Source organism: Hyperolius riggenbachi, chromosome 2, assembly GCF_040937935.1.
Source record: "Hyperolius riggenbachi isolate aHypRig1 chromosome 2, aHypRig1.pri, whole genome shotgun sequence".
Classification (NCBI taxonomy): Eukaryota; Metazoa; Chordata; class Amphibia; order Anura; family Hyperoliidae; genus Hyperolius; species Hyperolius riggenbachi.
The window spans coordinates 71,450,726-71,478,054 of NC_090647.1; the positions used below are offsets into that span (position 1 = coordinate 71,450,726).

A 27,329-nucleotide genomic window follows, 5' to 3' on the forward strand; every position below is an offset into this window, starting at 1 on the left:
TGTTTGGCTATACTTACTGCTTATCACAAAACTTAGATTATGTTCCTGTCACAATTCATGGTGAAGATATTTGATTCTGAAATAATGCTACAGAGTGTATTTTTCACTATGAACTGAGAAAATAAAAGTATTTTTAATAGTAAAAATCAATCTCATTAGCTCAGGAACGTATATTCCCATTCACCAATTAGTGCTGCATCAGACACTGCCAGAAATGTGCACAGGAGCAAGCCCAATCCTGCACAGCACTGCTTCTGCTACAAGACGTATATCTACTGACTTGTGGCTTAGATGAAGTCACAGAGGATGTATATCTACTGACCTGTGGATGAAGTGGTTAAGGGTCTAAATAAAGGTTAGGATATATGAGGGATGTGTTAATGTTTTGTGTCAGATCTGATAAATTACTGTGTGATGTTAAAGTAAATGTACAGAATCACCTGTACCAGTCAGCTGCCACCAGGATAGAACACACAACACTGTTTTCCAAACGCAAAGAACATCCCACTTTATTCTAAATAACCAACATTCAACATATAAGGAGCCACGTCTCTGCTTAGGAGATCCAGCATCTGTACTACTCAGAAGACCCAGCAAACAATACCCAGTGAGAGAACGATTGCTGTGTGGTGTACCTTCTTCTTCACTGGGTAAGACTGGATTATGTGCTTGAAGCCAAAGACTTTTGCAAAGCTGCTTAATCGGTGGCATCACAAGAGGATTGTGGGCCACACTGGGTCTCACTTTGGAAGAGTTGACGCCAGGGCAAACACAATGGAGGCTCCAGAATTTGGCCATAATTAAGGAGATATGCGTGGACTTGACTTCCTTCCTTCTTTCCTCTTTCTCCTAGGGCCCCCCTCCTTTGCTCGCTTATAGGCAGAGACTAAAGCCCAATCTACACGATACAATTCTTTGTACGATCCGTTTACGATTCTATTTACGATTCGATTAAATCTGACATGTCCGATCGGGATTCAATTTGATTCAGTTCAATTTGCAATTGCAAAACAATGGCAAATCGAATTGCATCGAATCGAATCCCGATCGGACATGGCGGATTTAATTGAATCGTAAATAGAATCGTAATCGAATCGTGCAAAGGATCGTAAAGAAAGCTGAGGTGTGAGACCTATGGAAGCTGCCATATTTATTTCCCTTTAAACCATACCAGTTGCCTGGCAGGGCTGCTGATCTTTCTGGTCAGTAGGGTCTAAATCACGGAAGCAGGAAATTTGGGCGCATGAGGCAGGTGGACAAAAAGGGCGCCGCCATTCACTCCCATAATAAATATCGTTTAATCAGCGCCCAACAGGAAAAAAGGGCGCCGGAGAAAAATAACGTTTTAAAAGCGGCGCCCGGAGACTTTTAATGTTTTATAACTGTTTCTCATGATTACACATTATTTAATGATTTATAATTTTTTAAACATTATTTTTAAACGAAAAACCGTACAATATATATATTTTTTTTACATTTTTAAACGAAAAACCGCACCATATTTTTTTAAAAACGTTATTAATGCTTATCACAGGGGGGTCTTAGGTTTAGGCACCACCAGGGGGGTCTTAGGTTTAGGCACCACCAGGGGGGTCTTAGGGTTAGGCACCACCAGGGGGGTCTTAGGGTTAGGCACCAACAGGGGGGCCTTAGGTTTAGGCACCAACAGGGGGGTCTAGGGGTTAGGGATAGGTACAGGGAGGGTTCTGTGTGAAAGTAGGGTTAGGTATAGCTTTAGTAAAATTCTTATTAATGTTTTATAAAACGTTATTATAAATTTCAATTTTTAAACAGGGAAGATAACCGTTTTCAAAATTGCCGATTTTATACACATTATTTAATGATTTATAACTTTATAAAACATTATTTTTAAACGAAATATAACACAAATTTTTTTTAAACGTTATTCATGATTATCTTTTAAAACCCTGTGCCCTTTTTTCCCGGCGCCCTTTTTTAACGTACACCTAAATCACATACCTGAAACAAGCATGCAGCTGATTTTGTCAGATTTTGGTCAGAAATGCCTAATCTGCATGCTTGTTCAGGGTCTATGGCTTAAAATATTAGAGGATTAGCAGGATAGCCAGGCAATGTCAGTCTCCATATCCCTTTTTGTTTAACCTTCTTGCCGGTTATCCCGAGCTCAGCTCGGGGTAACCTGCGCAGAAGAATTTCTCCGGCCCCGCTGGGCCGATTTTCAAATTTTTTTTTTTTACTGCACGCAGCTAGCACTTTGCTAGCTGCGTGCATATTCCGATCACCGCCGATTTGCCGCTACCCGCCGCGCTGCCCTACCCCCTCCAGACCCCTTGCGCAGCCTGGCCAATCAGTGTCAGGCAGCGCTGAGGGGTGGATCGGGATTCATGACGTCGGTGACGACATCCCGCCCCGTCGCCATGGCAACAGGGGAAGCCCAGCAGGAAATCCCGTTCTGAACGGGATTTCCTGCTTGCAAAGATCGCCGGCGGCAAAGTGGGTAGGGGGATGCCGCTTGTCAGCGGCTATCATGTAGAGAGCCCTGGGCTCGCTACATGATTTAAAAAAAAATAAAAATAAAAAAAAAGTGCTGCGCCGCCCCCTTGCCGTCAGAATTGGAACGCCAAGGGGGTTAAGAGCCTAAAATCTCCTGTGCCATGTCTTCTAAGACATTCCTTCAACTTTAGTTGTTTGCCCTTACTTTTTGCTTCTACTGCATGTCCCTGATGCCAGGCCGACAAGGATAATGAGCGGACCAATCTAAAGGAGGTGAATTGGCTGTCAACTAAAAGATTATATGTACACCAAGCTGGTTGCTAGAAGAATTATTTCCACCCCATGTAAGGAGCCAGAAACATCCTAGCTATTTTGGTATCTGGGCATAAATCTGAAATCTGGTCAAAAATTCACTCCACATATTCATTAGGTTTTCTGTCCGACAGACAGGGCCGGTGCTACCATTAAGGCAAAGGAGGCAGCTGCCCCGGGGCCCCAGAGCTTGTAGGGGCCCCCAGTGGCTACAAGAGGAAAAAAAATTCAAATCGACCTTATAGTTTTTGAGAAAATCGATTTTAAAGTTTCAAAGGAAAAAAAATACACATTTAAAAACCAGCCGACTTTAATGGTTAATAGCAAATCCACCTTAAATTCTAGAAACCCCAAATTTGCAGGATATGTTAAGGAGATCATTGGGAATAAGAGGAAAAAACTGTTTTTCAAAAAGACCTTATAGTTTTTGAGAAAATCGATTTTAAAGTTTCGAAGGAAAAAAGTATACTTTAAAATGCGGTAAATGTCACTTTTAGTACCTAACGGTAGTGTAATTTTACATGTATCAAAAGAAAGCACAATAAATTTCCTGATGGGGTTTCCAGGGGGTCCATACGCAGCCACAGCGCTTTGGCCAGGGATTGCTATACAGCCGCAATATGGCTGTATGAAGATCCCTGGCATTTTTTCCTATTTTCCTCCTGAAACCTTTTAACCCCTTAACCCCCATGCAGGCTGAGGTAGCCAGAATGTGGAGCTCCGACCAATTGGGCCTTCAAACCCTGACTATACCAGCTGCAAAAAAAGTCCCTTAATGCCAATTTTTGCTCTGTTGGGGGGCCCCCAGGTTTATTTTGCCCTGGGGCCCCATTGTTGCTTAAACCGGCCCTGCCGACCATGGTGGGAATGGAGAGAAGGAAAGAGTGGGCAGAGGGAAGAAGCTACATGAAATGAATTCTATCCTTTCTTACAACTTGCATAATTTCCCAAGGTGGCATTTCTTTGATTTTTAAATACTTTGAACATAACTTCTAGTTTTTGACAAAAGGCGTCAAAGTGGGGTTGTCAGTCAAAAAAGTAAGCATATGGTCTCTTTTCCACGGTCAGCTGAACTGCTCATTCTTTGAGCAGTTCAGCCTCCCGGCTGCCGGCCATAAATTCCAATCGCCTGCAGTTACATGCCGCCAAATGGAAGTCGCATTTGACAGCATTACCCGGCAATGAAAAAACGTCTCCTGTCATGTTCAAAGACAGCAACCGCCATGCTCAGATGCAGATCTATTGAGGGTAGGGGGTGCCTCTCCACCGGCTGGTGAACAGCAGCAAGGGGTGAATTCAACTCCTGCTGCTTGTGGAAAAGAGGTATCAAATGGTATCAAGAACACACAAAAGAGTAACAGTGTGAGATATTTTTTACTCTTTAGAGCTCCTCTTGTTTCTTACAGAGCCACTTTAAGACATGGGGACCTACAAGTTGCAGATAGCTACAGGAACGGACCTGTCTGCTGGCACCTGTGACAATATCTTTGTTACCCTTGTGGGTACACAGGGAAAGAGTGACAAACACCAGCTGCCCCGTCACTGGAGCAACTTTATGGCTGGAGCTGTGAGTATCTCATGATCACTGTTACATCACTGCCAGTTATGTGGAGTGTGGTAGGCAAACTGGTTTAAGAGAGTTTTCCTGAACTAGAGAACATAAATGTTCCAGAAAACCTTTCTACAGGAAGCCACAGTGATTACTACTGCTGTTTTTGCGAATCAGAGTTTGAACCATTGTAGTTGTAATAGCACATGAACAGTAAGGGCTGGTTCACACGGACACTTTACAGGCATTAAATGCATAGTTTTGGGGCGATGGGCAAAAGCAATGTTTTTAGGGATCGAGCGCCGCCCCATACAAGTGTATAGGAGTGTTAAGTACGAGCTTTTGCAGGCTTTCATGAAAGCCTGTCAGTAGAGTCCGGCATCTCATCTTGTCTCAAAAGCAACATGCAGCTTCTAGAAGTCGTTTGCTGTTGCTGACATTGTGTTTGAATGCCACCGAAAGCCAACAAAAGCCCGTATTTCTGCTTCCTGCAGACACAAATCCCAGCCCTTTCCTGCACAAGTTACCAAAAGCCCAGAAAACACAACAAATGCAACACACTGAAAGCCATTAAAAGCCTTCAAAAGACATTAAAAGCTTAGCTGTTAAATACGGGCGTTCTTGAAAAAAAAAAGACGGGGTTTTGAACAAGATGCAGAGCAGAAGCACGGCAGAAGCCCGTTTAACCTCTTGACGACCAGCTAACGCCGATCGGCGTAAACTGGTCGTCTGCAGGTTACCATGGAAACGGCCACTCAATCGAGCGGCCTTTCCATGTCAGTTCACGGAGGGAGTCTCCGTGAACAGCCGGAGAGCCGCCGATCGCAGCTCGCCGGCAAAATGTAAACACGCGGGGAAGAAATCCCCGCTGTTTACATCATACGGCGCTGCTGCGTAGGGCAGATCGGCGATCCCCGGCCTCTGATTGGCCGGGGATCGCCGGCATCTGATAGGCGGAAGCCTATCCTTCAATGCGCAGGACGGAACTCCGTCCTGCGCATTACGGAGAGAGGGAGGAAGGGAGGTAAGGAGGCAGAGGGCGGAAATGGCTGCGGAGGGGGGCTTTGAGGAGCCCCCCCCCCCGCAAAACGCAGATGGCCGGCGGCGATCAGACCCCCCCGGCAGGACATCCCCCTAGTGGGGAAAAAAGGGGGGGGAAGTCTGATCGCCCTGGCATAATACTGATCTGTGCTGTGGGCTGGAGAGCCCACGCAGCACAGATCAGGCAAATCACCCCTGGTCGGCAAGTGGTTAAAACCAGCCCTAAAAAGTCTGCATTCATTATATTAAAAAAAAAGTTTGCTGTGGCTCTGTACACTGCACTTCCACAACCCCAGGGCCAGTTTAAGCCACACAGGGGCCCTGGGGCAAAAGTAACTTGGGGCCCCCCCATGCCCCCCCCCCCTCCCCCTAGCGAAGTCAGCCCCTGAACCGACTGTTGCCCCTTGTGGTCTCGCATAGACTTCTCCCATGGCCCCCACACATTGTGCAGCTCAGCTGCCTTGTAATAACTCACCTGTATCAGCTGCTCCATCCTGTGCTTTGCCTTCAGCCCCGCTGCCTGTGTCTCCTCCATCAGGCACATGTTACATGTAAATAACATGCACAGGGTCATAGAGGCAGGCAGTGTGGCTGAAGAGGGAGCACGGGATGGAGCTGCTGCAGGGACAGGTGAGTTATTACAAGGCAGCTGGGTAGGGGTGTAACTACATCAAGCCCCTCTGCAGAGATTTGTTGGTGGACACCCCCCTTGGACCAGCACAGAGACATACCAGCAGAATCAATCAGTAAAGAAATTAAGAGTGCTGCCCAAGAATGTCCCACAAAGCTATGTATGCCATGTTCCAACAAGGTATTCAGTCAACTATTCAGACATTTAAACAAAATCACCAGGATTGCACTGTAATTTAGCTTTCCTGTATGATGAGAAAACACAGCCAGCCATCACTAGGGGATGAGGGAAACAAAGGTGAATGAGGGAGGGCTGGTGCACACCAAAAGGGCTTCTGAGCGATTTCAAATCGAAAGTGATTTGGAAAGCACTTGGCTAATGTTACCCTATAAGGGTGTTCTCACAGCAGCGTTGTGATTTTTTTCAAAATCACAAACACAGCATGTAGCATTTTTTTGAGCAATACATTCAAAAATCACCCTGAAAACCACTTCACAAAATCGCACTTGCAAATTGCTAGCGATTGCTATTGCGATTTTGGCGTGCACTAGCCCAGAGAGATGAGGAGTGGAGAGACATTGAGAATAACTTGAGATGGAGCAGAGATCTTATCTGTACTGCAGTCTCACATCACAGAGGCTACTTGCCTGTACTAGGACTCCTGTCCCTACTGGTCTCTCACACAAGTAAGAAAGCAGCCCTTTTGGAGTCTAGGGACTGTCAAAAACTTTTCAACTTGTTTAACACCTTATCCACACATGCAGTCACTATAACAATGGGCAGAGACCAAACTGATGTTTGCCCAAGGACCCTCCAGACAAGCTCTGCATCATGCTGTGTATATTTATCAGCTAGCCTACTGATTGCCTTACAACAACAAACCTTAATACACCAGACAACAGACCCTCCCTAAGTCACTGAATGAAAGGCGGCCTGGGGGGAGATTGCCCCCCTTCCCCCCTGGCCAGTGTGGGTCTGCCTGCCACTGCAGCTGAGCTGAACATGCAGGCATATGGGAGCCGTCAGAAAGACCACCTGGGGGGGCCAGCAGAGGTCAGAGGCCCCGGGGCATTTGCCCCTTTTGCCTCTATGGTAGAGCCGGCTCTGATTTTATGAGCTTTGGGGTCCTTGGCATTAATAAGTTGCATTTTCGGATTGAAATTAAACAAATATGATTGGCTGTTTGTAGCCCGCCCCCTTTTCAGAAATGAAACCCCGGTCTCCGAGAAGACTGACTCTACCAGATTTGAGGCATTTACCATTAAGAGTGTAAGAATGGTCGCAATGTAAATATTCCCCTTGAAAATCAATAGGTGAATATTGATTGGCTGTTGTAGACTCCACCCACTTTCCTTAATATAAATCCCAGTCAAGTCAGTGACCAGCTGTGTAAAGTTTGAAAACCCTGCCAATAACAGAATGGCTGAAATCAATCTAACAAATCTCATTGGCTGTTTGTGGCCCCACCCCCTTTAGTGAATTTAGACCCTAGTCACCCAATGACTGACTTTGAGGCCTCTGTCATTAAAAAAAAAAAAAAAAAAAAATTCACACTGTTGCACCAGACAGCAGAGAGAAGGGAGACCCGGTATGAAATTTCCACAGAAAGGATTCGCATTGCTCTACATCATACATGTCAAACTCTGACCCGCAGGCCAAATCTGGCCCTTAGAGCCATTCAATTTGGCCCTCAAGTGGCTTCCCCACTTTGCATTATGTTTGGCCCACTCTAGACTACCAGGAAAGTTATATTGGAGGTGAAGCCCTAGATCGGTGTTCCCCAACCCTGTCCCCCAAGGCCCACCAACAGTACATGTTTTGTGGAAATCCACAGAGGTAGTTAATCAGCTCTGCTGAGACACTAATTACCTCATCTGTGCATGTTTGTGGTTTGCTGCAAAACATGTACTGTTGGTGGGCCTTGAGGACAAGGTTGGGGAACTCTGCCCTAGATCACAAGGGATTTGTAAAACAAAAAAACCGAGAGCCCAATATGGTGAAGTACGTATTAGAGAAGGGAGAGAAAGTGGATAGTAAGTAAATTATACTCACAAACCAGGGTTACCGCAAAGGCAACCACTGTAGAAGCAGGTGGGGAGATTAGGTCTGTCCCCACTCAGGACTAAGATGTCGCTCTCTGTAGGATAGGAAAAAAAGGGTATAGACACCCCTCCACCTTGGGGTGGACGCAAATATGGTAGATGGTGTACAGAGGCGCCAAAAGTATGAGCTGAAGGGTCCGCTGCGGCGCCCGCTCATCGCTGGAGCCTGGAAGGTGAGTGATGGCTGCTGACTAAAGGGGGTCACCTGGCCACACAGGGGACACTATGCCCAGTAAGACCATGCAGGGATCCGGCTGCCCTAACCCCCCCAAACGTCCCCCCCCCTTTCAGCAAAAATACCTGGTCCTTAAAGGGGGATAGGTGGCCGGTCCCGAAAGAGTTAAAAAGCTCTTGTTGTGTGAACAAGCCCTTAAAGAGACACTGAAGCGAAAAAAAAAATGATGATATTATGATTTGTATGTGTAGTACAGCTAAGAAATAAAACATTAAGATCAGATACATCAGTCTAATTGTTTCCAGTACAGGAAGAGTTGAGAAACTCCAGTTGTTATCTCTATGCAAAAAAGCCAATAAGCTCTCCGACTAACTAACTTAGTCGTGGAGAGGGCTGTTATCTGACTTTTATTATCTCAACTGTAGTTGAACTGTTTACTTTTCCTCTGCTAGAGGAGAGTTCATTACTTCACAGACTGCTCTGAAAGACTCATTTTGAATGCTGAGTGTTGTGTAATGTGCACATATTATAGAATGATGCAATGTTAGAAAAAACACTATATACCTGAAAATAAAAATATGAGAATATTTTCTTTGCTGCTAATTTTCTAGTAATTATTCATAGTACACAACCAATTCATTATATCATGTTTTTTTTTCGCTTCAGTGTCTCTTTAAAGGGATACTGTAGGGGGGTCGGGGGAAAATGAGTTGAAGTTACCCGGGGCTTCTAATGGCCCCCCACAGACATCCTGTGCCCGCGCAGCCACTCACCGATGCTCCGGCCCCGCCTCCAGTTCACTTATGGAATTTCTGACTTTAAAGTCAGAAAACCACTGTGCCTGCATTGCCGTGTCCTTGCTCACGCTGATGGCACCAGGAGCATACCTCGCAGACCAAAGACCATACTGGGCTTGTGCAATACTCTCCTGGTGACATTAGCGGGAGCGAGGATGCAGCTGTGCAGGCGCAGTGGTTTTCAGACTTTAAAGTCTGAAATTCCAGAAGTGAACTGGAGGCGGGGCCGGAGCATCGGTGAGTGGCTCCGTGGGTACAGGATGTCTGCGGGGGACCATTAGAAGCCCTGGGTAAGTTCAACTCATTTTCCCCCGACCCCCCTACAGTATCCCTTTAAGGTGGCTACAAACCGTACCTTTGTTTTCGATTAAGAAATCCAATCGAATTTCACTTTTTTTGGGGGGGGGGGGGGGGTCATATTTTTTTTTCGACTGGACATGTTGGAAAATTCAGACCAACTTTATCAAGAATTGTATGGTGTGTGTGGTGGATTGTGAAATTGTATTCAACCAGAGGAAAAATGTATGGAACTTCTCAGTACATACCAAACTTTATTTATTCACCTTTTTTTTCTCTTGATTTTTCTAACCAATCTATTTTTCAAAATTTATGATCTTTTATCCTGAAATTGCTGCAATCACAAAAAAATACGTGTGTGGTACCTAGAAGATTCTGATCGAAACCTGTGATCAATTGGAAAATTGGATCGGAAAGCTTGAATCGAATCAAAATAAAAAACATTATATGGTGTGCAGCCTCCTTTAGCCAGTGTAGATCAACCCACTGCCCTTGACATAGAGAAGGGGGCTTTGCCAGAGAGAGGGAAAGATTTTTGCCTCCTCTTTCAGAGTCCTATTTGCCATCGTCCATGTGGACGGTATTGTCCAAGTGGCAGAGCCCCACACTAGCCATTTTCCTACATAGAAATTAGGTATTCCACTTTCCACAGGTGACAGATTTTGAGATAATTGTACAAGATCTTGGTGAGCTGCTGCTGGTCCGGCTGTCTACAGAGCGCTACAAGACCTTCAACATGGATGCCTGGTACTGCCGGTATGTCAATGTCACCAGCCCCACTGGTCATCTCTACCAGTTTCCAGTCTATGCATGGATATCCTCCTCAACACCTGTGGATATCCCAGAAGGGAAAGGTAAGATGTGCTTATTGTACGCTACTTAGTACAGTAGCTATTTACTCTGGATATATGTGGATATATGCTAATCCATGATTGGTTGTTTGCAAAATCTAGCACTGGAGAGAAAAGTATTGTTAAAGGATTCCTGAATTGAGAGGGATATGGAGGCTGCCATATTTATTTCCTTTCAACCACTTAAGGAGGGCCGCCCTAGTGACTAGGCCATTTTTTACTAAATAGGCCACTGCAGCTTTAAGGCCTTGCTGCAGGGCCACACAACTCAGCACACAAGTGATCCCCCCCCCCCCTTCCTTTTCTCCCCACCAACAGAGCTCTCTGTTGGTGGGGTCTGATCGGTCTCTAGATTTTTTTTGGGGGGGGGGGGGGGGTTGGGGGGTAAATATTTATTTGTTTTTGGTTTTTTTTATGAAATACACTATTTTTAAATTAATCTTCTATTTCCTTACCTCCCTCCCCCCGCCAGCCAATCACAGTGATCGGCTCTCATAGACATCAGCCTATGAGAGCCAATCACTCTCTGTGCCTCTAGGGCCTTAGATTGCAGCGCTGTACGTTGTAAATAGATGGCGGTTTCGCCGTGTAACAGTCTCTTAGCGGCGATCACCACTGGGAGACTGATGGTGGAGCGGAGCTCCGTCATTCATGCGGAGATGCGTGCGCATTGGCGTGCTCTATCTCCTGCAAGCCCTAGCACTTCACGGAGTGGACCTGGAGCTGCCGCACTGCTCACGCCAATGGGTGTGGGAGCAATCGTTAGGAGGTTAAACAGTACCAGTTGCCTGGCAGTCCTGCTGATCCTCTGCCTCTAAAACTTTTAGTCATAGACCCGGAACAAGCATGCAGATCAGGTGTGTCACTCCACACCCGGTCCGCCTGCGTGACTCCTTACTCTGATTGGACATAGACGACCCAACATCTGGGGCCAAAATCTATATACCAGTCAGGCCTAACTAGATTCTATAAGGGAAAATACTAAAAAAGGTGGAGGCGCCCTTGATGATATAATACTGCTAGATGTTGTATATATGAGAAGCGTAATTTCTTACCTTCTCAGATGGACAAATTGTTATTTAATGAAAAAAGTAATGTTTATTAATGCACGGTAGACAACGCATTTCATGGGTCTTGACCCGCTTCCTCGGGCCAATAAAAGTGCCTTTAGAACTTTTGGTCACAAATGCGAGCACCTGAATTCAGTTTTGCAACCCACTCTTGTGAGTAATATACTTATACACGTGTGCTCACATCCCTTTGTCCAATGGTACTGCACCACTGGGCTCCTGGTCTCTCTCATTCACAGAGACTTGGAGGTTACGGGTGACCATCAAGGATTGAAACTTTCTCTACCATAAGGGAAAAGTTATTTCATTCAGGAAAAAAAAAGTAGAAGTAAAAATAAAATCTTGGAATTGGTCTTTTACTTACTGGCCTTAAGGTACGTAAACAAGCAATAACCATAGTCTGAAACGGCTGATAATGACCGTTTCAGACAATCATCGTTCTGTGTGTACAATGGCGGCCAAATGATCCTTCTCAGGAGAAATGGATTAAGATGTAATAGGGCCCTAGGCAAGGTAGCAGTTTTGGGGCCTTGTTGTCCTTTTGGTAAGCTGAAATGGAGAGAGGTCGACGAAGAATGTGGAAGGTTGACATCCACTAGGCCCCAAGCACCTGCCTAGGTTGCCTGATGGATGATCCCGCTCTTCTTCTCAGGCATCGTTAAGGATTAGTCTTGTCAGATCCTAAACCTTCCCCAGTGCCCATGAATGACTGACCAATGGAAGCCGGTCGGTCATGCACCAATCATTGTTCTTCTGCCCAGCCTCCATAGCAGCAGAACACATCGCTAGCCCAAAGGCTAAGATGTGTCTGTACAGCATCGTTCCCAGAATTGTTGCCGGAGGGATTGATTACCGATCCCCGATGGGTGACAATTATCGCATGGTTGTTCGTAGCTTTAGTAATCCATATTGGATAGCTTGCCACCACCAGCATGTGTATAGCTTACTTATTGTGAATTAGTATATTTTAGAAATATGTGCTGATTGCTATTTTGTTTCAGGTCAGATATTAACAGAGAATATTAACCCTCTTCTCCATGAGCAAAGAAAAGCAGAACTGCTGAAGAAGAGAGAAGTTTACAGGTTAGGAGCAATGCATAATAAACTAGAATTGTTATTCACTTCTACTTCTCTTGTCACGATTACTGACCTACCATTAGAAAGTTTTTAGGCAACAGTTTACGTCAGGGGGCAGTAGAGGCTTTCAAGTCGGAGTAATAAATGGTGAAATTAGGAGTTACCGGACTCCATGTGCAGGCAAAATCTCGCGATTCAGCACAATTTGCGCTTGTGATTCCCGTCAATAGAACGAGAATCACAGAGCAATTGTTCCAAAGACGCAGCATGCAACGCGTTTACGATTGATCGAAATTGCACACGGCGCAGTGTGAATGTATCCATAGGAATACATTAGTAGTAGCGCTTTGCTGATTTCCGGCGATCAGCAAAGCGCTGAAAAAGCACCCAGTGTGAACTAGCCCTAACACGTGATGGTATTACTGGGCGGCCGAGGAACGCAACATCGAGTCTGAGCGCGGCTGTGGCAGCGCTCAGATCCCACTGCATGGGGGGCGTCTGTACAGCGCCGGTACCGAGCGCTAACAAGCGCCTGGCTGATGCAGGAGAGCAGCTGGCCTGACAGGTGGGATCTTCACCGCTTGTCAGCTGCCCGTATGAAGAACCCTAAAGTTGCACCTTTTTGACAGTGCCTGGCTATTTCTTGAGGATACCACAGATTCGGCTGCCTGTTTCCTCCTTGCCACAGAGAACATTGTTGAAAGCTCCACAGCAGCCACCCATCTGTATTGGAGAGGTGAGACGTACATTTGCCACTCTTGCTACATTACTCTGGTTCCTTGTGCAATGGTGAGTGCTGCATCCACCCTGCTGTTCCTTGTGAACGAATACAGTATATTCTCCTCCCCAGCCCTTGGTAATATCATACCAGAGAACTATTCCAGGACACCCTGATCCACCAAGGCTGATTGTCCAATCATCACAATAGAAAGATTAGGGATGGCTGAACATCGTCATTTTGTGTTTGCAAACGTGAACGTTATTGCAAACGTTCGCAAACCGATCGTTTGTGGCGAGCCCCATTGACTTTAATGGCAGTTGGAGTATGGCCATTTTAGGGCAAATTGGGTCTGTGTTTTATTTATTATCAACTTTTAATTTTCGGGTATGTGGTTATGGAAGGTAGGTAAGTACAGCACCATGACAATAGCACTAACTCTGAATGTGGTGTGTCCCTCTCAGGTGGAGATCATGTGTAGAAGGGGTTCCTCAGTGCATTGATGTAACTGATGTCAAGGACCTTCCACCTAGTGAGCAGTTTTCCTTCAAAAAGAAGAAAAGTTTTCAAGATGCTTCACAAACCACGTATGAACTGAATACTTGTATCTTATCTGGCTAGTTGTCGTGTGTGTTTGTTTTCCATTGCACTCAGACATGAAGCATGTAGAACCAAGGGCATAACAACAGGGGAGCAGCTGACTGCAGGGAGTTCAGAGGTGGGGGGGGGGGGGCAACCTTCCCTCCAGATCATGTTATGGGTATGAAGATTATGATGCCCACACTTGTTTTATAACCGTTGCAAGATGGGCCCTCAGGCTGTGAGAGTGACCAAGCAGAAGCATGCGGTAAAAGCAGTTTGCTATTCTGGTGGATTTTGGTCATAATTTACCACAGGGTTTACCTCATGCAGAAAGGTGTGTGGACACTGCTACAGCCCACAGGACCCTGAGACTGTGCACGACCAGGTCAGCAGGCCCACAGAAGTACAGGAAAAGGAAGATCCGCACCAGTCCAGGGTTCCAAACTTTATTTAGGACATATCCAAAATACAAACATGGATAAAAGCATCAATTAGCTGACATGTTTCGAGCCGTCCTGGCTCTTAATCATAGCTATTATTAAGAGCCAGGACGGCTCGAAACATGTCAGCTAATTGATGCTTTTATCCATGTTTGTATATCGGATATGTCCTAAATAAAGTTTGGAACCCTGGACTGGTGCGGATCTTCCTTTTCCAGGATTTACCTCATGCGGTAAATTAGGTCATAAATTGTGTGGTATTTTGAGATGTTTTACCAAAAATTGGGATTCTTGTGAAAAATAGGGGGCATGTTAGCTCATAATTTATGAACCAGTTTACATATCTCTCAACTGGCTCTCTTTTGGAGGGACAGTCCCTCTTTGGGAACCCTGTCCCTCTGCCCCTCTTTCTTCCACATTTGTCCCTCTTCCCGGACTCATGTAGAGAAGATCTATGTAAATATGTTTGTTTGTTTTTTTCTGTTGAAAATGTGAATAATTGACTGTAAACTTTATTCCCATCTTTTAAATTGATATATTTCTTATTTTCAAATGTTAATATTGAGGAAAAGGAACCAGGATAGAAAGGACCAGTGTGGTTTGAATAAAAAATAACATATTTTCTCATGAAATCTTTATAACATGTGTGATTTGGGGTGTGTCCAGGGCATGATTAGGGTGTGGCAGGTGTGTGGTGTAAGTGCCCTCTTTCTTATCTCAAAAAGTTGGGTGGTATGAGTTTAGGACCTGCCTGTACCCAACGTTAAAGTCAATTTGTATGCATTTTGCCGTTTTTATTGGAGTTCCTATTCCTGTTTTAGTGGCGTTCCTATTCAGGCTGTGTAATAGAAAAGAATGGTAGAAATAAAATTCCAAATATTTACTGGATTTGGATGCCTATAAATATACTTTTCATATTTCTGTCAGATTTCCTGGGCTTTCAGTTACAAATAAAGACCTGGAATTTAATTCTTGTTTGAATGTTGCTACCCATAGGTCTATGAACCGAGTTTGTTCAGTAGTGCCAGGTGGGATGGGTGAGGTTCTACTCCTTTCCTTCCTTGTTCTTCGGAGGGTGATGAAGTGAAGCCCAGCCCACAGACCTTCCTCTAAAGCAGGGGTCTCAAACTCGCGGCCCACGGGCCATTTGCGGCCCTCGGTACAATATTTTGTGGCCCGCGCCGGCAAAAACAAAAGAGACACGGAAGCGAACTATTTTACCTTATAGCTCACTTCAGTGCTCCCAAGTAATCCGCCGCATCCCCGCCACTAAACGAGGGCTACAGAGCCCCCAAATCCCCCGGGCAAATATCCACGTCTGCACTGAGGGGCAGAGCTTCCAGCTGTAGCTCTGCCCCTCCTGACGTGAATCGCCGCACGGATTGCCAACCTCTCCCCGCCCCTCTCTGTGAAAGAAGAGTAAGAGGGGCGGGCAGAGGCGGCGATCCGGCGTGATTGACGTCAGGAGGGGCAGAGCTGAAGCTGAAAGCTCTGCCCCTTCCAGGAAATGCCGACGGATTACCCCCCGGGCGATTTGGGGGCTCTGCAGCCCTCGTTTTGCGGCGGGGACACGGCGGATTACTTGTAATGGGAGCACTGAAGCGAACTATAAGGTAGGACACTTCATGTTCAGAAGAAATAATTAAAACTGTTAATAATGACATTTGAGGACTTTTTTTTGTGAAATCCCTTATGCGGCCCAGCGTCATCCTGACTTTGCCTCCTGCGGCGGCCCCCAGGTAAATTGAGTTTGAGACCCCTGCTCTAAAGCATACATGTCAAACTCCGGCCTGTGGGCCAAATCTGGCCCTTGGAGCCATCAGATTTGGCCCTCAGGTGGTTTCTCCACTTTTCATTATGTTTGACCCACTCTAGACCACTACAGAAACTATATTGGAGAGTAAGAGTAAGCTCTAAATCACCAGGGCAGCCATATGGGGAGGGGGACAGCACTAGACACTGGAGATGGCTCGAACCACAGATTTTGGGCAAACTTCCGAATAATTTCGAGTTCGAGTGAATCGGCGAACCGCCATAGACTTCAATGGGCAGGCGAATTTTAAATCCTACAAAGACTGTTTCTGGCCACAACAGTGATGGAAAAGTTGTTTCAGGGCATCTAACTCCAGGAGGGGGCATGCCAGAGGGGGATTTATACCAAAAGTCCCTGGAAAAATTACATTTTTGACGCAGAGTAGGGTTATAATCCCTAAAGGGCAGAAATCACATTGCATTCCTAAATTGGAGGCATAAAGTGTTTTAAAACATCTTGCATGTGTATACATGGATCAGGTAGTGTAAGTAGTGTACTGCTTCACACTGACAGACCAAACTCACTGTTTAACGCACTGCCGCAAACAGCCACAAAGGGTTGTCATTAGAGTTGTAAGCGAACGGTTCCCGAACCGTTCGCCGGCGAACATCTCACCCTGTACTAGTTCCAGGTCGCTATGACCCGGAGTAGTATGGCTGCGCTGGCCCGGCGATGCACGTCCTTGATCGCGCTCCTGTTGACGGGCACTTTCCGCGCATGTGCGTGACGTCATCATTGATGTCACGCTCAAGCGCAGAGAGTGGCTGGCAACATGCGCGCGATCAAAGACGCGCACCGCCTGCCCAGCGCAGCCGTACTACTCCGGGTCATAGCGAACCGGAAGTGGTTGCAGCCCAATAGAGGTTCGCCTGCGAACGGTTCGGGCCATCCCTAGTTGTCATTAGTTGTCACTCTCAGGACATAAAATGTCAGTCCTCTCGGTGGCAATGTTTGTGTAGTGATGGCCGTCCAGAAGTACTACAAGGTAAATCATGCGCTGCCAGTGAAGATTGTAGTGTACCAAGATGGAGTGGGAAGTGGACGATTTATTATTCCCCAGAAAAATGTGATGGTGATCGGAATGGATCTACCATGATGCCGGCCGGAGTTCCCGTTCAGTGATTGACCGGCTTTGTTGTGTGGGGTTAACATAAATTCTTGCCTGACCCGCAGCTTCTGTGCAATCTTTCATCAGCGAGTGAGAGTGAACACATCAGGATAGTATTGATGGCCTGAAGCTGTACCTTGAGGATGACAGCGAAGAGGATGTAGTAGGAGGAGTAGGAGAAGGAGAGGAGGTGGCAGCAGGCCTGCCTGCAAGCCGTGGAGGTGTCACAACTAGGTCCGCTGCACAGCCACATACTCCCTGCTTGCCAGCGGGCACCAGGCTTACCCAATGTGCCGTATAAGTAATATACCTGCCCTGACCCTGCTTTGCAGACCAGGCATCCGTGGTCAGATGGACCCTTGACCCAACGCTGTGTGCCAGAGATGACACCACTTGCCCTTTCACATCATAGTACAGTTTGGGTATCACCTTTTTGGAAAAATAATTGCGGCCAGGTATCTTCCACTGCGGTGTCCCAATCGGCACAAATTATCGAAAGGCTTCAGAGTCCACCAGAGTCCACCAGCTGATGGGCTAGAAGTTCCGCCAAACCAGCTGTCAGACGCCGGGCAAGGGGGTGACTGGCAGACATTGGCTTCTTCCGCTCAAATATTTCCTTAATGGACACCTGGCTGCTGTGGGCAGAGGAGCATGAACCGCTCAAGGTGAGAGGTGGAGTGGAGGAGGGGGCGGCTGTGAAGGTGCAAGGGCAGCAGAGGATAAAGTGGCTGAAGTTGCTGGACCAGGAAGAGGAAGAGGGGGCGGAGGCTGGCTTTGCGTGTGTGTGCTGCTTTTCCTCATGTGCTCAACCCATTGGTGTTTGTGCTTCTTCATCAAGTGCCTTCGTAAGGCTGATGTCCCTAGGTGGGTGTTGCTTTTTCCACGACTCGGTTTTTGGTGGCAGATAGTACAGATGGCATCGCTGTAATCTGAGGCAGAGAAACCAAAAAAAATCCACACTGGTGAGCTCTGGGATGACGGCATTTTGGTGGTGGTGGCAGCAGCCGACGTTGAAGGGCGTGTTGGGTGGCTGTCCCTAGGTGACGATACATGCCACCGGACACTGCCACGAGCTGTTTCCGACGAGCTCCTCCTGCTTCTTACAGCAACTCGTGTCCCTCTGAACTGTCCCCCATTTCATCTTGTCTTCTGGGATCCCACGTGACATCCATGCCATAATCATCATCATCATCATCATCCACAGCTTCGCTTGTATCAGACACCTTCAAAACTGCACCAACAACAGGTACTTCATTATCATCCTCACACCTTATGTCCATAGTGACGCCTAACTCACACATATGAGGTGGTGTAACATCCTCAGCGCCTTCATCTTGTAACAGTAATGGTTGTGAATCAGTAAATTCCCCACAAACATGTGTGAATAACTCCTGCGACATCTGATGTGATATGCTGTTGGGCTAGTAGCAGCGGTGGTGACTGCTGGCTGAGTGTTAAGTAGTTGTGGTGTGCCTGAATCAGAGCAGGAGGAGGAAAACATGTCACGGTTCCATGCGGAAGCTGAGGAAGATGGGGTGTTCTGTGTTAAATAGTCAACTACGTCCTGACAATCTTGGGGGTTGAGGGTACATGCCTTCTGAACACTGTACTTTGGTTGAGGGCCAGACGAAATCATGCCAGCATGGCCTCGAAAAGACCTTCGGGGTGGCCTGCCTCTGCCTGTTATTTTTTCCATATTGGGGGTATGCGCAGTAGAACTAACAATATTGAATACTAGTGGTAGACAGTGTGTGTAGTCGCAAAGAGGCACACAATCAGTGTCAAATACACAGCAGCTGTGTGTGTGTATCACAGGGCTGTGTACTTAGCTTATGATAGTGTGCTGGCTTGCTTGCAATAGTTAGAAGAGTATAGTAGAACTACAAGGGCCAGCAACTGACAGTGGCCTGTATGCAGTGTGTAACCTACACAGATATCAATAACAGATACAGTTGAAAGCTAAGCACAGCTTTTTTTTGGGGTGCTTTCAGCAACAAATTTCAGCGAGGAGCAAGCTAATAAGAGCCTAACTAACGCTTTCCCTATCTCTCCAGCAACCTCTCCCTTCCTCTCACTATAGCAGCATCAGCAGACTGAGAACATGGCCGGCGCTGCTGCATTTTGATAGAAGGGGCAGGGGTCCAGGAGGGAGTGCAGCCTGATTGGCTGCCATGTGTTTGCTGACCGTGTTGTAGAGGGTCAAAGTTTAGCCCAATGATGAGGTATAAGGGGCGGGTCGACACGCGACATGTTACCCGCCTCGGGCGTGGATAGCTGAAGTCCACGCGGACTACCAGCTCGGCAAATTGTTCAGGCCATCTCTACTAGACACCAGGGAACTGTATAGGGGAAGGAAGGGACCACTAAACACCATAAAACTGTATAGGGGAGGGAGGACCAATAAACATCAGGGAATTGTATAGATGAGGGAGGAAGGACCATTGCACATGAGGGAACTGTATAGGGGATGGAGCGGGGCTATTAGACACCAGCGAACTTTATAAGGGAGAGAGGTGGCCACTAGACATAGAGGGTGGCCCATGACTTGGTCCCAGAGCTCAATTTTGGCTCACTTTGTATTTGAGTTTGACTCTCCTGCTCTAGAACCAGGAAGAGATGAGCAAGGAAAAGGTGATCTGATTTTTTTTATGCACGATCGTTTCTGCAATTTAGTGACGTGGGTACAGGCACGTGATTACAAGAAAGACAATTGGTGACGCCTTGCAGCAATGACCCTCACGGCGGATAAAATCTTTAAGATCTTAGACGACTCCCGCACAAAGTACCACAATCGCTGGAAGTCTTGTTCAGCCAGTCATGTGACATCATGCATGTGATGTTGCATATACCCACCGTCAGGAAGATGGATCGGGGAATGCTCGTCATTGGGGGACATCACTGTGATCCATCTTCCTGCATTGTTAGGTGAGTATTCAGCATTAAGCAGTCCTATGTCTGCACGCTCTCATTTAAGATTGATCCTAAAAGACTATTTTTAACGAGAAACGTATAGGGTAGGTTTTCTAGATTGCATTAGTGCTACAGTTTGCCTTTCACCTGACAGATCACATGAGATGATGGCCGATGGATTCTTGACCTGCATGGACTCATGGAGTGACTTAGAGGACATCAAGCTTGTGGCTTTTATAAGGAGAACAAATAATTCAGGTATGTTACATCTGCACTTCCAGAGATGAGTATGCATAGAAATGTGATAATGTCAAGCAATCCCAAAGTGAGAAGGAAATAGAGGCTACCATATTTGTTCCCTCAGCAGTCTGCTAATATTTTTGAGAAAAAGCCATTACGTGTATGAATTGCAGTGTTCTAAGGCTTAACCACTTTACCCCCGCCCGTACGGATTTCTCCGTCCCTTTTTCCATCCTTTAACCCCCAGGGACGGAGAAATCCGTACTTTGCGCACTCCTGCCGCTGCCCGCGCTCCCGCTCGTAAACACGCCGCCCGCCGCTAGTAAACACGCCGCCGCCCGCTCGCCCGGAGATCAATGAACGGGAAAATCCATTCCCATTCGTTGATCTAAGCCCCGCAATGATCCGCTGCCGCTCGGCTGAGCAGCGCGATCATTGTGAGCAATAACAAACTCCCAGCCTCTTTCTACTTCCTGCAAGCATCCGGAAGGACGCTTGCAGGTCGCATGAAACAAAAAGTTACTGTTGCCATCTTGTGGCCAAATAGTAAAACTACACCCTAAGCATTTTTTACACACAAATAAACTAGTTTTACACAAAAAATTAACTCCTTACCTCCCACACTCCCCAATTTTTTTTTTTTTGTAATTAAAAAAAAATAAAAAATTTACAATTTAAAAAAAATACATAAATAGTTACCTTAGGGACTGAACTTTTTAAATATTTATGTCAAGAGGGTATAACACTGTTACTTTATAAACTATGGGCTTGTAATTAGGGATGGACGCAAAACTGAAAAAAATGCACCTTTATTTCCAATTAAAATATTGGCGGCAAACATTGTGATAGGGACATAATTTAAACGGTTTTATAACTGGGATAAATAGGCATATACATTTAATGGGTTTTAATTACAGTAGCATGCATTATTTAAAAACTATAAAGGCCGAAAACTGAAAAATAATAAATTTTTTCCCACATTTTTTCATCCTTTCCCATTAAAACACATTTAGAATAAAATTATTCTTGGCATAATGTCCCACCTAAAGAAAGCCTAATTGGTGGTGAAAAAAACAAGATATAGTTCATTTCATTGCGATAAGTAATGATAAAATTATAGACGAATGAATGGAAGGAGCGCTGAAAGGTGAAAATTGCTCTGGTGGTCAGGGGATAAAACCCCTCAGTTGGGAAGTGGTTAATAATGGAGCTTATGTACAGAATATTATTATAACTGCATTGTTTTATAATAGTCCTGTCACTAACCAACTCTTGGAGGAGCTGGGGTGTCATGGTGGGGTAGAGCCGTGTTTCTAAACATTTTTCTTATGGCATGTACCCCTTTATTACTGACTGCATTGGAAGAGTAACCCCTAGTGTTGGTAAGATCATCTGGGAACCCTGGTTCGAATCCCAGCCAGGTCAAAAATCTGCAAGGAGTTTGTATGTTCTGGTCTGGTCTTCCTCGGTTTCATCTAGGCACTCTGGTTTCCTCCCACATCCCAAAAACATACAGATAAGTTAATTGGCTTCCCCCTAAAAATTGGCCCTAGGCTACGATACATGCATTACATGATACATACATAGACATATAACTATGGTAGGGATTAGATTGTGAGCCCCTCTGAGGGACAGGTACCGTAAGTGAGAAAACAATTTACTCTGTACAGTGCTGTGGAAGATGTCAGTACTAAATAATAATAACTTGCCCATGAGTCCCACCTATAACACCATTTAAATTATGTTCCTAGTACAATGTATGGATCCAATATATTATTTGGATGTATCCTGACTGCATTTTTAGTTTTTTGCCACTAGATGGGCTACCATCAGGAAGTGTTTGATATATATTTTTTAATGTTATTTTTACTTTCATTATTATGAATGAACATGACCTCTGAATGGGGTCATGTCCATTCATTACAGCCGCTTCCATTGGCTTGGGAAACACCTGTTCCCCTTTACCAATAACCGCTATTTAAATCCCACTGTGAACTGTGGGCCCTACTAAAGTATCTCCTGTAACACGGGTACCCAGCCGGCTCAAATCCCAGCCTGGACACTATCTGTAGTGAGTTTGCTGTATATGTTCTCCTGTTTTTATGTGGGTTTAATCCATCACAAAAACATACTAGTAAGTTCTAGTAGTAAGACTAGTAACTCTCACCCCCTCTCTCCCCAAAAATGGTACAAATCTGTTTAACTAAATGCGCTAATTAACCAGTTGTGAAAACAGTTTTTAAAAGTCACTTGCTAGTATCTTTCTTTTGCTAGTGGAGATCATTCCAGACATTTAAAAAATGATTTAAATCAAGACTTCCTACCATAGTTATAGTCTACTGTTTCTTCTTAAGTCCAGCACAGTTTGTGGAGGGCACAGGGGAGCCAATCAGCCTACACAGTATAGTATTTTGGGAAGGGAGTTAGGATATGGAATAAAACCTAGTGCTGGGGTGGTGAGAGACTAGCCATTTAGCCACTGTCCGGCTGCTAATTGACCATTACTGTATCTGGTTACAGAATTTGTGGCGAAGATGTGGAAGGAAGATTCTTTCTTTGGATACCAATATCTGAATGGCAATAACCCAACGCTGATCAAGAAATGTCTCCAGATTCCGGAGAACTTCCCAGTTGATGACAGCATGGTGGCTTTTTCCTTGGGGACCAGCACCAGTCTTCAGAATGAAATGAAGGTCAAAATTGTTTAACATCTATTTACTAAGCACAGAAATAAGTATTATAACAGTTTGTAATGTGAAATATAGCCGATGTAACATTCAGATTTTAACTAGTTCTTTGGTATTGTATTGAGAAGTAATCTGACTCCCCTGTCGTGCAGAGTGGCAACATCTTCCTGGCGGATTACAAGATTCTTGATGGCCTCCCTGCAAATAAGTCAGTAAATGGTAAACAGCAGTACCTTGCAGCCCCCCTGTGTCTGCTTTGGAAAAATCCTCAGGACCAGCTTGTCCCCATTGCCATCCAGGTAATTAGGGGTGTAGGCAGTGCCAGTTCTAGGCTCAGTGGGTCCCGAGTATCAGTGTTCCCAGCTACCAGACACCCCCCCCCCCCTCCTGGGTCTACCCCTACCCCAGGTCTAGCCCTTCCCCCTCACCAGGAGTCCTTGAAACTCCTGCAGAGAATTCATCTGCAGTGAGACTCACCTGGGCTGGCTGGCTACCCAGAATTACCATAATAAAAGGCTGCATCTCTAGGTCACAGCTAATATGTTTCTTTCCTTATTTTTTTTTCTCCAGCTGTCTCAATCTCCAGGAGACAATTCTCCAATCTTCTTGCCCAGCGATGGTTTATATGACTGGTTATTGGCAAAAATGTGGGTGCGTAACTCTGAGACCCTGGTTCATGAGGTGGTTTCTCATATTCTTCGAGCCCATCTGTTCGCTGAGGTCTTTAGCATTGCCACCAACAGACAACTTCCAATGAGCCATCCAGTGTACAAGGTAAAGACCCTCAGTCATAGGGCCTGATTCACAAAGCGGTGCAAAGTGTTTGCACGCCAGTGAAAAGCCCTTTATCACGCCTAAACTCAGTTTAGGCATGATAAGAAGAAACTCGCGCGAATTTTCCGCGCGCAAAGCGCACCGCGCTTCGCGCGCAGCGCCCATTAAGCCCTATGGGACTCTGCGCGCGCGGGGGCGCGTTTGCACGCGAAAAACTTTGCGCGCTGGACTTTGCGCGATAATAAGCACAAATCGGTGCTAACTCAGCGGTGCAAAGCTTATCATGCCTAAAGTCTTTTAGGCGTGATAACTGAGTTATCACCGCTTTGTGAATCAGGCCCATAGTCTGATCCTCAATCTTCAGCTCAGTTACCTGAACATCTGATCATAGCTCAGTTTTGTTAAACGAACATGAAATCCACACAGGAAGGAATAAATACAATTATTACCTATCCTTACCCAGGACTGTATGTCCAGTGGAGTTTTGGTTTTCAAGCATTATTACTATTTAGTATTTATATAGCATTGACATCTCCTGCAGCACTGTACAGGGTTTGTTTTGTCACTTGACTGTCCCTCAGAGGGGCTCACAATCTAATCCCTACCATAGTTATATCTTTATATTGCGTAGTGTATGTATCATAGTCTAGGGCAAATTTAAGGAAAAGCCAATTAACTTATCTGTACGTTTTTGGGATGTGGAAGGAAACCGGTGCCTGGAGGAAACCCATGCACACATGGGGAGTACATACAAACTCTGTACAGATAATGCCCTGGCTGGGACTCAAACCAAACATGGTAACCACCATGCCAATGTGCTGCCCACATGATTGTAGTCCAAAGCACTCTTACTGCATATCAAAGTGAATAAGAACTAATGGAAACTAGATTAGATTCGTTCCACAACCCAAAAACAGTTATAGAAAATATTTAATACAAAGTACCGTAGCGTATATAGGGCCTGATTCACAAAGCGGTGCTAACAGTTAGCAGGCTGGTGAAAAGCCCTTTATCATGCCTAAACTCAGTTTAGGCATGATAAGTTTAGGTGTGATAAGTTTAGGTGTGATAAGTTTAGGTGTGATAAGTTTAGGCATGATAAGTTTAACCACTTTGTCCTCCTTGACGTATAAAAACGTCAAGGAGGACAGGCGCGCCCCCGCGCGCTCCCGCGGCCGATCGCGCGCGTGCACGCGCACTCCCGGCCGCGGAGTCGGTAGCCACGGAATCAATGTATCGGGCTGGGGAGCCCGATCATTGATTCCTCTCCCCCGCTGAAAAAGCGACAGCTTCTCTCGGAAGCTTCGCTCTTTCTGAAGCTGTGTCCCTCTAAGCGTACATTGTACGCTTAGAGTGACGTCATGTAAAAAAAATCGAGATTGCCATCTTGTGGCCAAAATGTAAAACTACATGTAAATGCCCAAAAACATTACAAGACACCAATATTTCCCCAAATAAAACACTTTTAAAACCCACCCTCTCAAAAATGCCCACATAAAATGTTTAATAAAAAAAAACAAAAAAAACATTACTATAAAAAAAACAAAAACACATAAATATTTACCTAAGGGACTAAACTTTTTAAATATCTATGTAAAGATGAAATATTTTTCTCTATTTTTTTTTTATAAGCTTGTAAATAGTGATGTATGCAAAACGGAAAAAATGCTCTTTTATTTCCAAATAAAATATTGTCGCGATACATTGTGATAGGGACATAATTTAAATGGTGAAATAACCGTGACAAATGGGCAATAACAATACGTGGGTTTTAATTATGGAGGCATGTATTATTTTAAAACTATAATGGCCGAAAACTGACAAATAATGATTTTTTTCATTTTTTTTCTTATTCTTCCTGTTAAAATGCATTTACAGTAAAGTGGCTCTTAGCAAAATGTACCCCCCAAAGAAAGCCTAATTGGTGGCGGAAAAAACAAGATATAGATCAGTTCATTGTGATAAGTAGTGATAAAGTTATAGGCTAATGAATGGGAGGTGAACATTGCTCGGATGCATAAGCTGAAAACGACTGAGATGTTAAGTGGTTAAGCACCAACTGGGTTAGCACCGCATTGCACAGCTGATCAAAAGTTTTGCGCTAACAAAGTCTGGTGCACTTCGTATAAAGTTTAATGGCGCTGCTTTGCGTGCGGGACTTTGCAAGCGATCTAAACTTATCTAAACTTATCATGCCTAAACTTATCACACCTAAACTTATCACGCCTAAACTGGCTTTTCACCAGCGTGGTGCAATGGTTATCATGCCTAAAGTCTCTAACTAGGTTAGCACCGCTTTGTGAATCGAGCCCATAGGGCTTGATTCACAAAAGAGTGCTAACTGTTAGCATGGCCGTTTTCGCGCGAATTTTCGCATTGCGCGCTATCTCAAATTTTCTCACGAATCGATAACGTTTTCGCGCGCAAACGCGAATTTTTGTGCGAAAACTTTTTGTGAATCAAGCCCATAGTGTGTAAAAAAATACTTTTATTATAACTAACAGTATCATTACAATCTAGTGGCTCACCCCAACCTTATTTTTGTGTGGCTTTACCGAGGACCTTATATGACAGTTGCTTTTGAATACTTTTGAGGATTGCAGGGAAATGTGACATTGTCCGGTCTCTACACTCAGAATATGTACAATTCTGCAGTGTTAAATGGAGAAGAAACATCAGTTCAGTTGTGATGACATGACACATGTAACAGAATGTATACGTGCGTCACATCATCAAAACTGCTTGTATATCAAGACATTGCTTGCTTATCAAAACAAAATTTGATGCAAAATTGTGCTTGTCATGCAAAGTGCTCTTAAACCGAGTTACTTGCAAACCAAGGGGTGGGACGGCATGCAGCGAGGGCCAAGGGACAATGTGGTGGAGGAGAGGGGTGCATACCTGGCTACCTATACTGGGTTCACCTATGCCTGGCTACCTATACTGGGGGCACTTACACCTGGCTACCTATACTGCGGGCACGTATGCCTGGCTAACCTATACTGCGGGCACCTATGCCTGGCTACCTATACTGCATGCACCTATGCCTGGCTACCTATACTGCATGCACCTATGCCTGGCTATCTATACTGGGGGCACTTACACCTGGCTAACCTATACTGGGGGCACTTACACCTGGCTAACCTATACTGCATGCCCCTATGCCTGGCTACCTATACTGCATGCACCTATGCCTGGCTATCTATACTGGGGGCACTTACAGCTGGCTAACCTATACTGGGGGCACTTACACCTGGCTAACCTATACTGCAGGCACCTATGCCTGGCTACCTATACTGGGGACACCTATACACCTATAATGAGGATGGGTTTTTATTTTAGTCGCACCGTGGCTATAACATGCAGTGCAAATTATTGGGTGCTGTGCGATCATTCCAAATTGGGGGTGGGGTGGGGGTACATCCAAACCGGTTTGCCTCAGGCAGCAAAGAGTCTGCCAGAACTGGCACTGTTGGTGTTGCTGTACATATAATATTATTGTAAATCTAGTCTATTCATCTCTTATCAGCTGGTCATTCCACACTCTCGCTACACACTTGAGATAAACGCCATTGCCAGAATCAAGTTGTTTGGTCCTGGAGCTTTTTTCGACCAGGTAATCTGATATTATTAAATCATTAAAGCACAGACTTAATTAGTGCCAATGACAAAATTTGTTT

At 45.3% G+C, this 27,329-nt stretch overlaps 1 protein-coding gene across 1 annotated transcript in view; it reads left to right on the forward strand.

Moving 5' to 3' along the window:
* The first annotated feature begins 4,207 nt into the window (after positions 1–4,207).
* LOC137544796 (hydroperoxide isomerase ALOXE3-like) overlaps positions 4,208–27,329 on the forward strand; it is a 43,698-nt gene continuing 20,576 nt past the window's right edge. The window contains exons 1-9 of the mRNA XM_068265885.1: positions 4,208–4,354; positions 10,032–10,233; positions 12,302–12,383; positions 13,560–13,682; positions 20,103–20,206; positions 22,709–22,881; positions 23,028–23,174; positions 23,446–23,649; positions 27,179–27,265. Of these exons, the coding sequence (XP_068121986.1) occupies positions 4,208–4,354; positions 10,032–10,233; positions 12,302–12,383; positions 13,560–13,682; positions 20,103–20,206; positions 22,709–22,881; positions 23,028–23,174; positions 23,446–23,649; positions 27,179–27,265 (1,269 nt within the window). The remainder of the gene's footprint in view (positions 4,355–10,031; positions 10,234–12,301; positions 12,384–13,559; positions 13,683–20,102; positions 20,207–22,708; positions 22,882–23,027; positions 23,175–23,445; positions 23,650–27,178; positions 27,266–27,329) is intronic.